This window comes from Nerophis lumbriciformis, linkage group LG16, assembly GCF_033978685.3.
Source record: "Nerophis lumbriciformis linkage group LG16, RoL_Nlum_v2.1, whole genome shotgun sequence".
Classification (NCBI taxonomy): Eukaryota; Metazoa; Chordata; class Actinopteri; order Syngnathiformes; family Syngnathidae; genus Nerophis; species Nerophis lumbriciformis.
The window spans coordinates 38082916-38096085 of record NC_084563.2 but is presented as its reverse complement, the minus strand read 5'-3'; the positions used below and the strand labels follow the sequence as shown (position 1 = coordinate 38096085).

The following is a 13170-nucleotide window of genomic DNA, read 5'->3' as shown; positions in this document are numbered from 1 at the left end:
TTTGGAGTGTGTCTTTCACATTTGGCGTTATTGTAACGGCATTTCAGAAAAAGAACATCATACGGACAGTCAAACATGGTGGGGGTAGTTTTATGGTCTGGGGCTGCTTTGCTACTTCAGAACCTGGAAGACTTGCTGTAATCAATTGAACCCTGAATTCTGCTCTTTACCAGAAAATCCTGAAGGAGAATGTTTGACCGTCAGTTCTTGACCTCAAGCTGAAACACACTTGGGTTCTGCAGCAGGACAACAATCCAAAACACACCAGCAAGTTGTTTGAATGGCTTTAAAAAAGCAAAATGACGGTTTTGGAGTGGTGTAGTTAAAGTACGAATTTAAATCAGATTGAAATGCTGTGGCATGACCTTCAAAATGCTCCGGTGTTGCTGAATTGAAACAATTCCACAAGGAAGAGGGAGCCAAAATATCTCCACAGAGATGTGAAAGACTCATTGCCAGTTATAGAGAACACTTGATTTCAGTTGTTGCTACTAAGATTGGCCCAACCAGTTGTTTGGTTTAAGGGACAATTACTTTTTTCACAGGGCTAGTTCGTTTTGGGTAGTTTTTTGTCAGACAATTTAAAAACTGTATTTTATGTTTACTTTGGTTATCTTTGTCTGATATGTTGTTTGATTATCTTAAACATTAAAATGGGGAAAGTATGCAAAAAATAAGAATATGAGAAAAGGGCAAAAACTTTTTCATGCCACTGTATATGATTGGGAAACTTGTTAATTTGCCTGGGTCACAAACAATGCAGGTACACTTTGAAGTATTTTATAAATTAGCATGCATGGCCTTAACTGTTGAACTTGTTTCTACAAATACAAACTAAAAGGAAGATTTTAAAATAAAATAAATATAATCAAAATGCATATTTGGAGGACCTTCGTGTGGTCTTCAAGTGATCTGTCTAGTGTATCAATGATTTGGGTGTATGTTTTAGCTCTGGACTGCTTGTAGTGGCGCCTTGAGACTAAGGGGAGCAATCCAATGTGTCCTGAGTGCTTTTCTGTCGCATCTTGATGTATATGATTGACATTTTAGCCTGCTTGGACATGCACACAGGCTGTATTGGCTGTAAAACTCAATTGAAGGAGGTGGATGCACGTGTCCCCTTCAATGCTCGCCTGAGTTGGCCCTGTTTGCTAGCTCTGTCCATAGCTCCGGGTTTGTAGGATACGCTAAGCACTTAATGTCTTCCATTGTTTATTTTTTTTTTTTTACTTCTGTGTTCTGCCCGCAAGACCGCTTCTCTTTAAAGGGGAAATATTGTCACATTTTAATCTCGTCTAGTCACAAAGAAAAGACTGTATATTAATGTGTAATCTACACTATAACATGCTTGTTGTTTCCTGTCAACAACGGATTGTACATGTTTGGTCTTGTATCTGCACTTAAAAGAGTTCTCCATCTGTTTGTTTGGTCAGTTTCCTATTGCGGAACAGTGCTTCTCTCTCTGCTGTCAACTGTGATGGCGATGTTCCTGTGGACATTGCTCTGGATGAAACCACAGAGGCGCTTCTCCAGGAATACACTTTAAGACAAGGTGAACATTCTTTGTCTACCAAACAACTTTGTCGCAACTTTTTACAAATGAATAATAACCCTGAGTGGGTTTAGGTGTGGACTTGGAGGCAGTAAAACGGTTAGAGGAGGAACAGATCACATCAGATGCTCGGACTTGGCTGATTGAGGGACCACCTACTGACGTAAGACATCCCAGGACTGGAGCCACTCCTCTACATGTAGCTGCAGCGAAAGGCTACTTGGAAGCTCTCAAGTATGTATCTTTTAATGGTTTTCTAAGGATGCTTGTCAGTTTATAATGTACATCTAATCAACACTTATCTAAATGAGTCTACGCCTTATTACTCAGCCACTGCATACTCGTGCCGTCTGGACTTGAGTGTGATTCACCTTTCTTCTGGCCTGTGCCCACACTAAGCATTTGAGCTAAGGCCCGTTGGCTTGCCCGATCACTTCTACACAGCTGTTCTATTTTTCTGACTTTGTAATATTTCCAGTCTTGTTTGGAGTCATTCCGATAATTTGGACACTGTTTATAAATGCAGCAGGAGCAAAGCTGAGTTCGGTTGTACTTTATTGAAGTATTTATCAATGTACTCACATTATTTTTTGATCAATTCTCATTCACAAATCCATCAAAGTCCTCATCTTCTGTGTCCGAAATGAACAGCTGGCCAAGGTCTCCATCAAACACACCAGATTCCCTCTTGTCATTTCCAAAATCAGTCTTGTTGTCCATTAGCATAGCAAGCTAGCACAACAGTAAAAGCTGACTTCTCTTGCCTCGTTGTGCGTATCGATTCGCTACCGTGCTGGTCTCCTTCTTCTCCACAGTGTGCTTCACCGGGATGTCGAAAGTGAGCGGCACCTCGTCCATGTTGGTGATGTGTTTGTCGGCAATTTTTTTATTTACAATGCACATAGCAGCACTATATGCTAACTGAGGGCATGCATTTAGAGTCCTCTCTCACCTGAAACCTTCACCCTATAACGGCCACTTGCTGCCCTCAGTCATGTCCGCTTTTCCTCCATATAAACAGCGTGCCGGCCCAGTCATATAACATCTATAGCTTTTGGAACTCACTGCACACACAACAACCTACTAAGTTAAAGTTAAAGTACCAATGATTGTCTCACACACACTATGTGTGGTGAAATTTGACCTCTGCATTTGACCCATCCCCTTGTTCACCCCCTGGGAGGTGAGGGGAGCAGTGGGCAGCAGTGGTGGCCACGCCCGGGAATCATTTTTGGTGATTTAACCCCCAATTCCAACCCTTGATGCTGAGTGTCAAGCAGGGAGTTAATGGGTGCCATTTTTATAGTCTTTGGTATGACTCTGGATTCGATAAGAGATTTGATAAGGAATCGGTTCGATAAGAGGATTCGATAATAGGCTCGAACCCGATAATTTCTTAACGAACGTCATCCCTAACCCCATATCCCCTTAGCTACAAAAAGAAAGAAGGCAGCCACAGCATGCAAGAGAAGGATGTAGATCAGGGTTGCCCACACTTTTTCTGCAGGCGAGCTACTTTTTAATTGATCAAGTCGAGGGGGATCTACCTCATTCATATATATAATTTATATTTATTTATTTAAGAAAAACAAGTTTTTGTTAACAAGTTAAATGTGTTTAATGATAATACAAACATGTTAAATACATATAGATTTATTTATTTATTTCATGAAGACAATAATATAAGTTGGTGTATTACCTGATTCTGATGACTTGCATTGATTGGAATCAGACAGTAGTGCTGATAACTTCCACATTTTCAGATGGAGGAGAAAAAAAGTCCTCCTTTCTGTCCAATACCACATGAAAGTGGTTGGTTTTTGGCATCTTATTTGTCCAGCTTCCATACTCGTTTTTATACACTTTACAAGAAATACATTGGCAGCAAACTCCGTAGCTTGCGAGCTTGTGCACGCCAGCTTTCTGAGACTCCTATTTTATTAGCGCAGGCTGGATGAAGCAGCGCTTTTATTGTGAAGATAGGACCTGTGCAGTCAGTCTTTAGAGTTTTGACGGCAGGTACGGCGCGAGAGTCTGTTGAAATAAAAAGTGTTTCTCGCCTTCATGTCGGTCATTTCTTCTTAATAATGAGCTCGCAGCAGCCAGCGTTATCTTACAAGACCCTCGGGTGCCGCAATGTCAATCAAGTGACGAAAGTGACGTCGTGGTGAAGATTGATGATCGCTAATTTTAAGGTCTATTTTTTCAATGCCTCGGCATGACACACCCTCCCCGATCGACCGGTAGCTCGCGATCGACGTAATGTGCACTCCCGATGTAGATGGTAGGCTGTAATTGTGTTACAGGCACTGTCTTTTGTTAAATTTGTAAATGAACACAAGCGCCTTTGTCAATAATTCATGCTTCAATGTGTACACCTGAGGCTAATAAACGTGTGTGCTCAAATAATCCACAAAATAAAATCTGTCGAAAAATTAGGTAGGTGTGCTCTATAGCCCGGAACTGCCCGCATTGCCCTCTGGGTTGCCTTCACCAACCAAGATGCTGAACTACGACGAGCCACGTACAATGCCGGCCCATTGTTCCTCAAGAAAGGATGAGTCAAATGCAGAGACAAGTTTTTGCTGTACATATGTTGTAGTGACAGACAAGATCATCATCATCATCATCATCTTTGTCCAAATGCAATGTACCGGTACCAAAAATCTTGATATGAATGTATTAAATGTTACACTTCTTGTACCTATAGAGTACTAAGTACTTGCTAAATATCAGAACATAGTCACTAAGTTGGCAACACCAATCCCTCCTGCTCTGTCTTTTATTCTCTGGCAGACCAGGTGTGTTTGAGCTGTGTTAAGAAGCTGAGTTACGATGCATACTGCCACCTAACAAACATGAATGTGTTCTGCTCTTGTGGTGTCTAGGTTACTGTGCCAGTGTGGACTGGATGTTTCTGCTATGGACTTTGATGGGTGGACTCCTCTTCATGCCGCTGCACACTGGGGTCAGGGGGAAGCCTGTCACATTCTAACCGAACAGATGTGCAATATGGAGGCCCGCAGCAACACGGTGAGGCCCTAAAATAACAACCGTTCACACGATTTCATATTAAGACCATTTTTCCCCTATTTACTTAACATTCATCTTTTTTTTGTCTTTTGTAAAATGTACATTCAATGAGTTTGATCAATGGTTGATAAATAAATTGCAGGGCCAGACTCCATTGGATGTTGCAGATGAAAGTGTGGAGGAGCTTCTGGAGGATTTAGCTCAAAAACAGGCAAATGTGAGAACTTGTTTGTTCACGGTTGTTGACTTTATTAAACCCATTCACTAATAAGTGTGTCTTAACAGTGGCGCAACGAGCAGTCCATACGAGACAGACAAAACCAACAAGGTGCTACCACTGCGAGCACACAAAATAAACGAAGGAGGTTAGTAGTATAGGCATGGTCCGATGTCACTGATACCAACCTCCTGTTCTCCTGTCTCCTTTCCCCTTCCTCCTCCTTTTCGATGTTTAGGCATGTTGTCATGATAACATTTTTAGCGGTTATCCTTATGTAATCACCTCCATGCGCCACTCTCACACCATCCAGGAGCTCAGTGTGTCGGATGAGCAGTAGAGAGAAGATGAACCTGCAGGACCAGTCCAAAGAGAGGGGCATCTCAGGAGGCCTGGAGCTGAGCGAGGACAAGGAGAGCAGCCCCGGTAAACCAACTGCTGTGCTCGCAAATAAATCAGATATTTTTTGTATTAAATTTTTTGTGTTTAGCTTCATTTTAGTTTTTCTTTCTGCAGAGAGCTCCACAGTATCCAGTCCAGACACGGAAAGTGGAACCACATCTGCTGCTAGTCCAGCTGAAAAGGTGACACTTAAGAGCACCATTAATGGCACACACAAGTATCCACAAGTTCACATGTAGAATGGTTATACAACATACATCTTAACTAAAAAAAAACAAGAATTGGATGCAGGGTCAAAATTATTTATTCTAATCAGACATATAGCTACATAATACAGCCCTGAATATATGCATACATTTACCTACTTATTTTAATAGGTGTGGCTGACGGCCTTTTAAAGGTTCCATATTAAACGATTACTAGTGTTGTGTCAAATAATACTGCACGAAAAAACGTGACGAATAGTGTGTAATTTGACTGTTAAGCGCCAATCTGTGTTTATCAGGAAGCGCTTTTTTGCCTCACATATAAGTGGAATGCCGACTTTAACATGCGCTGAGCTTATCGTCTCGTTGTTTTGGCTTGTTGAGAAAGAGATAGTTATTTCATGTCCTCCTTGTTATGTTTGTTCAATTTACAGTAGTGTATAACACTTAATATTGTGTACAAACATTCGCTAAAATAGCGACTTTTGTTGAGAATAGAACCAAATATTCATGTTTACATTGTTTGTTATGGAGAATTGTTCTTCCCTATACAAACTTTTCGGTTTACGAAACATGTTCAAGAGCCAGTTAAGTTCGTAAATAGAGGTTCCACTGTACGTCCTGGCAGCATGTCTGCGATGTGGACGTACTTTAATATACCCGAGATATACCCGCGGACAGCAATCTACAAAATGTGCAAATATTTTGGCGTTCTTTCAAGGAGGGAAATTGAGCGTGAGCCAGCGGTGTCGGCAGTAATATCAAGGCGCTGCCCACGCTGGCGTCTTGGGCAGCTCCTCCAACCACGGCACAGGCACAAAAGGTCCAGAAAGCAATTTGAAGATTGTCAGTATAACATCATCAATGCATCATTTTGATCAAATAACCACCATTACATGTTATGTAGACCACAAGGAAGTGTTTAAATGGAGAAAAAAATATAATGTGAAATATAAAATGGAGCATACAGTATTAAACAGCATTATCAAGAAGTGCTCTGGGCATGCCGTAAAGGACAAGTTAAAGTTATTTGTTAATACCTTTTAATAAATACTTTGTAAGTACTGGACCCAACATGAAAGGGAAAAAATACCTAATTTGTTGTTAGTGGAGGATTGCAATATGTAATACAATGTAAACATCAGAAAGGCCTGTTTCTATCTTTTTTTAATGCATCAAAATCTCTTATTATTGTTATGGTGCAGAAGCAATGATATGTTTACCAATTAAAAAAATGATACCTGCATTAAAGCTGTTACTGGTATCGTGATGTAATCCTGTTTTTGATGTATCAATTTAATTTTGTGTCTCATAGACTTCAGAGGAGAAAGAGGATGAGGAACAGGACAAGGTGATCCGCACTGCTCGAGTGCAGCCCACCCCTCATACAAGGGATGTTACATATGAGAGTTCCAACACACCCACAGCAGAGCGACGCAAGTAAGAAACACACAATGACACACGCATACACTATATATAGATAAGAGTGACTTCCAAAAATAATTGATGTCTTTTTTCCTAGAGCTGTTTTATCTGAGTTGTATTACTTTTCGCACGCTTAGATTTCAGGCTCCAGTCAGAGACGAGGAGTCAGAATCTCAGAGGAAAGCTCGCTCCCGACTTTTGCGCCAGTCTCGCCGCTCTACTCAGGTATGCTGAGGAGGCTTTAAAGATGCATCTTTAAGCAATCACACATCACCGAGGGTTCTGTGTTTAGGTTTATCTTGAAAGTTTTAGTAAGAGTTGGAATGTGATCATGGATGTCGTCGTGTGTATTTTCGAGACTAAAAGACTTTGTAGAGATTTTATGTGCCTTCACTTTTGGATGCAACAGTAACAACAATGGTGTAATTAGGCTTATTTTAGCGAGGTTTTTGACAAAAAAGTGCCAGCAATTTCGATACAAAGTGGCTAGAATTTGAGCAGAGGTAGGTAGAGTAGGGCAAATCAATCAATCAATCAAAGTTTACCCATATAACCCTCAATCACAAGTGTCTCAAAGGGCTGCACAAGCCACTACGTCATTCTCTGCTCAGATCCCACATCAGGGCAAGAACATACTATACCCAATGGGCACAATGAAAAACCTTGGAAGTACTTAGTACGGTAACTAGTGAGTAACTTCAGATTTATTTAGTAGCTATTTTTAATGGTACACTACCTACACACATGGTTGCAGTTGTTGTGATGAACATTTTACAGTTGTGTATGATGCTATAAAAGAACTAATGTTATCATATGTGAAGTTAAAACAAAAAAAACATATACTACTTACCGAAATGTGTTTTTATCTAGTTGGAAGTGAAATTCTTGTAAGCTGAAATGTAAACATTTCTGCTTACACAGATAACCGCATATGATGATTATATGATATATGATAATAGCTGTTCTTTATCCTAGGTAAAGTTAACTGAAGATGCTTGCTGCTTCATTTCATTGATATGATGTGAGGCTAAACGTATTGGCAGCACAAGATGCTGGTGAACCCGGAAACATCCATAAATTAACCGCAGCATTGTTTAAAGCAGTGTTTCTTAAGCTTAGGGCCTGGACCCATTGTTGGGCTGCAAGCGCCCCCTAGATGGCTGCCAAAGGATATCAGTTTCTCAGCTGTGGTCCGTATTTGTCGCAGTGGTACTCAGTTGTAATACACTTTTTCACCACTTTTGGCCATAATGACAATATTAAACAAACAGAAGAAGTCTGGAGCTATAGTCATAAAAATGTTTCTTGAGCGCAAAAATTATAACTAAGGTGAAGCTGTATTTTCATTTGCCCATTAATTTTATTGACATTTTAGTCAAGAAGCGTATTCATTATTCCATCCATCCATTTTCTACCGCTTGTCCCTTTCGGGGTGGCGGGGGGTGCTGGAGCCTGTCTCAGCTGCATTCGGGCGGAAGGCGGGGTACACCCTGGACAATTTGCCAACTCATCACAGGGCCAACACAGATAGACAGTATTCATTATTAATTTAGTTTATTAACATAATCTTATGTAAATCTATGCAGTCAGTTATTTATGAGTCCATTCCTATTTTTCTAATTAGCCTGACCTAAGCCTAAGGTTTATGTTAACTAAATAATATTTGTAATTAACACATGCTTTCTTTCATATTAGTTGACAATTTTGTAAACTTTAAGTAGGTTAGATATAATTATTGAATATGATTAAAATTAAGAGTAATATTACTAATTCAGGGTTAATATTTGAATGGGTCCCCGTCCCCTCTGTAGTGGAAAAGTTGTGCCCTGAGGTCAAAAATGTTAAGAACCCCCGCGCTGGTGTGGACTTGTGCGGGAAGTGTTTTTTTGATGAGAATAAGGAAAAAGCCTTTTGTAAACTTTGTCTATGCTTGCAGGGTGTAACCTTAACAGACCTGAAAGAAGCAGAGAGGACAGTGTCTAAAACTGCAGATCCTTTGCCTCGTAACATTCATCCTGTCAGCCCCATCATTACGCTCACGCCTGCTGAGAAGGGTGAGTAATAAGTTACTGTATTCAACATTGCTCTGCATTTTTAATGAGTGTGTGTCGCTTAAAGGGGAACATTATCACCAGACCTATGTAAGCGTCAATATATACCTTGATGTTGCAGAAAAAAGACCATATATTTTTTTAACCGATTTCCGAACTCTAAATGGGTGAATTTTGGCGAATTAAACGCCTTTCTAATATTCGCTCTCGGAGCGTTGTGACGTCACATCGGGAAGCAATCCGCCATTTTCTCAAACACCGAGTCAAATCAGCTCTGTTATTTTCCGTTTTTTCGACTGTTTTCCGTACCTTGGAGACATCATGCCTCGTCGGTGGGTTGTCGGAGGGTGTAACAACACGAACAGGGACGGATTCAAGTTGGACCAGTGGCCCAAAGATGCGAAAGTGGCAAGAAATTGGACGTTTGTTCCGCACACTTTACCGACGAAAGCTATGCTACGACAGAGATGGCAAGAATGTGTGGATATCCTGCGACAGTCAAAGCAGATGCATTTCCAACGATAAAGTCAAAGAAATCTGCCGCCAGACCCCCATTGAATCTGCCGGAGTGTGTGAGCAATTCAGGGACAACGGACCTCGGTAGCACGGCAAGCAATGGCGGCAGTTTGTTCCCGCAGACGAGCGAGCTAAACCCCCTATCGACCCTAGCTTCCCTGGCCTGCTGACATCAACTCCAAAACTGGACAGATCAGCTTTCAGGAAAAGAGCGCGGATGAGGGTATGTCTACAGAATACGGTATATTAATTGATGAAAATTGGGCTGTCCACTCTCAAAGTGCATGTTGTTGCCAAATGTATTTCATATGCTGTAAAGCTAGTTCATAGTTGTTAGTTTCCTTTAATGCCAAATAAACACATACCAATCGTTGGTTAGAAGGCGATCGCCGAATTCGTCCTCGCTTTCTCCCGTGTTGCTGGCTGTCGTGTCGTTTTCGTCGGTTTCGCTTGCATACGGTTCAAACCGATATGGCTCAATAGCTTGAGTTTCTTCTTCAATTTCATTGCATCACTTCCTGTCAATGAGAGAGGACGCAAAAGAAAAACGCTCCGCTTCTGCTACCGGAGTTTTTGTTAAGTCTGAAGATTTTGACCACTGACTTGTGATCACAGCTACAGGAGAGTCACCTGGCATCTTCGATCTGATATTGGTCAGTTGAGAGGCACAGATACGCTGAAATAAGGCGAGTTGGAAGAGCCGTTAGCCTCAAGCCAACGGCGCCTTGCCGCAGTTCAAAGCGGTTGCCTGGCAACCAAAAGCTACGGCGAGTTTACAGCTGTTTTAAAGTGATTCTGACGTCGCAGAGTGATATAAGTTGACAGGCTGACACCCAAAATTGATCTCTGAACGGCGCAAGGTACGAAATTGTTGAAAAAACAAGTTAAAAGTACCGCAAGTTGCTAAAGAAGTAACTGCCGTTAAGACATAAGAGGCACTGACGTCATCGACTGCCGCGATGCCAAAAGCTAAAGGAAAGACTGAACAAGATTTGAGGCTGGATACAGGACATGATGGGAATCAACAAGAGATACTACAAAAACTATTCCATGAATTTAAAGAAGAAATGAAAGAAGAATGGAACTACACGGTGGAGGGATGGAAAGAAGAAATGAAAGAAGAACACAGACGAGATGTGAAAAGTCTGCAGCAATGTATAGAAAGTCTGCAATCTCACAAAACCATCAGAAATAATGAAGCCACTGAAATGGGCAAACAAATAAAGATCCTTCAAGAAGACAACAACATGCTGAAGAATATCATAGATGGAATGGATCAGGATAAACGGATGAATGATATCATCGTGACAGGGCACCGAATTAAACCAAGATCCTATGCGAAAGCTGTGAATAATGAAGGTGAACCAGATGAAATGGATATGGTCTCAGCAGAACAGCAAGTGGTCAACTTTCTGCAATCAAAAGAAATTGAAATTGACATTAATACCATCGAAACATGCATCCCACTGAACGGAAGAAACAACAACGCCACTCCAGTCGTGCTCGTGAAACTTGTAAACAGAAAATCTAAAATGGCATTGCTGAGACAGGGAAAGAAGCTAAAGGGAACAAATGTGTACATGAATGAGCATCTCACAAAACGTAATGCTGGAATCGCCAAGAAAGCACGCGACTTGAGAAAGCAGGGAAAAATCCAGGGAACTTGGAGCGCCAACTGTAAAATCTACATCAAGCTGAATGGAGGTCCAGAAGCAAAAGTACTTGCTGTCCATGACATCAAGGACCTGGACAATTTTTAAAGTCTACACAGCTTCCACAACAACGATGATAATGGACTCTGACAGAAAACAAGGACCTAAATTCAGCATCAACACTACTATGTTCCAAGGGACGACTAAACAAGAGGACCTAGATTCAAAATTGCATCCACCTACACTTATAGAGATTATTGAAACAACATCAAAGATTGTTGAACAAGAAAACATGGAACTAAAAAATTTCTGCAACAAAGATCACAAAAACCAGGATTTGGAAAATGATATAGATCCAGATACAAATTTTTTCTCCCACTTCAGTAATAATTGTTTTTATTATACGGATGATCAATATAACAGTAACATTAAATGTGATAACAAATTGTCAATTATTCATTTTAATAGCAGAAGCTTGTATGCAAACTACAACAATATTAAGAACTTTTTGGAACACATCAACGAACCCTTCAAAGTGATTGCTGTCACGGAAACATGGATTGATGATAAAAAAGGAATAGATTTTGATCTGGATGGATATGAACTAAACTACATCAACAGAAACAACAAAAATGGAGGAGGAGTAGCTGTGTACGTGATGAAGAACCTGAACTACAAAGTGGTAAAAAACATGTCATTTGCTATAGATAATATCTTAGAATGTATAACAATTGAAATATGTCAGGAAAAAAGCAAAAACATATTCATCAGTTGTATATATAGATCACCTAAGTCAAGTATAGAAACATTTGAAGAATGGATCAAGGCTACTTACATGGACAATGGGCAAAGAATAATTTTCTTATGTGGTGACTTTAATATTGACTTATTGAACCCTAACAAGCAAAAGTCTATTGATGACTTCATTGATACAATGTACAGCATCAGTTTATATCCTAAAATCACAAAGCCAAGCAGAATTACAGGACACTGTGCCACGCTTATTGATAATATTTTTACCAATGATTTTGATAATAACACTACAAGTGGTCTACTTATAACCGATGTTAGTGATCATCTGCCAGTTTTTACAATATATGATGGAAACTACAAGAAGAACACGGAAGACAAAAGGACATTTCGAAGACTGTGCACAGAGAAGAGGATGATTGCTTTCAAAATTGAGCTACAAAAGCAAGATTGGGACAATGTGTACAATGAAAATGAGGTTGATGAAGCATATGAACATTTCTTAAACAAGTTCATAATACTTTATAACAAACATTGTCCATGGATACAACTCAAGAATAAGCAGAGAAAGAATAATCAACCATGGATGACAAAAGGATTAAAAAATGCTTGTAAGAAGAAGAATACACTATATAGGAAATGTATAGCACAAAGAACTACAGAGGCAGAAATTAAGTACAAAAAGTATAAAAACAAGTTAACATACATACTACGATTATGTAGAAAAGAATATTACAGTGAATTATTGGACAAGAACAAAACTAATATGAGAGCAACATGGGGCATCCTCAATAGCATTATTAAAAATGGCACTAAGAGGGACTACCCTCAATACTTCTTAGACGGAAATAAAAAAAATGACAACATAAAGGAAGTAGTTGAAAGTTTCAATAATTATTTTGTAAATATTGGACCAAAATTGGAAGAAATGATTCCAGACCCAGTTTCAATTGAGGACTATAATGATACCATAGAGCGAAATTCCAACTCCATGTTCCTCAGTAATGTGACACAGGAGGAAATAGTTACAATCGTGAAAAAATGTAAATCCAAGACTTCAACTGATTGTAATGAAATTGATATGGAAACGATAAAAAAGGTTATTGAAGAGATCTCAGGACCATTAATGTATATTAGTAACCTATCATTTCAAACAGGTATATTTCCAAACAAAATGAAAATAGCTAAAGTTGCACCAATTTACAAGACTGGCGACAAACATCAATTTACAAACTATAGACCTGTTTCCTTACTTCCACAATTTTCTAAAATCATTGAAAAACTGTTCAATAACAGATTAGAGAGTTTCATAAATAAAAATAGAATACTCGAAGAAAATCAATATGGATACAGAGCTAATGTTTCA

The 13170-nt window shown here is 39.7% G+C and overlaps 1 protein-coding gene across 1 annotated transcript in view; it reads left to right on the top strand.

The window, feature by feature from the left end:
- The window catches only part of ppp1r12c (protein phosphatase 1, regulatory subunit 12C), a 43825-nt gene that overhangs the window by 12202 nt on the left and 18453 nt on the right, over positions 1 to 13170 (top strand). The window contains exons 4-13 of the mRNA XM_061977108.2: positions 1434 to 1552; positions 1627 to 1786; positions 4441 to 4585; positions 4728 to 4802; positions 4871 to 4950; positions 5116 to 5228; positions 5319 to 5386; positions 6726 to 6850; positions 6973 to 7060; positions 8772 to 8889. Coding sequence (XP_061833092.1) covers positions 1434 to 1552; positions 1627 to 1786; positions 4441 to 4585; positions 4728 to 4802; positions 4871 to 4950; positions 5116 to 5228; positions 5319 to 5386; positions 6726 to 6850; positions 6973 to 7060; positions 8772 to 8889 — 1091 coding nt within the window. The remainder of the gene's footprint in view (positions 1 to 1433; positions 1553 to 1626; positions 1787 to 4440; positions 4586 to 4727; positions 4803 to 4870; positions 4951 to 5115; positions 5229 to 5318; positions 5387 to 6725; positions 6851 to 6972; positions 7061 to 8771; positions 8890 to 13170) is intronic.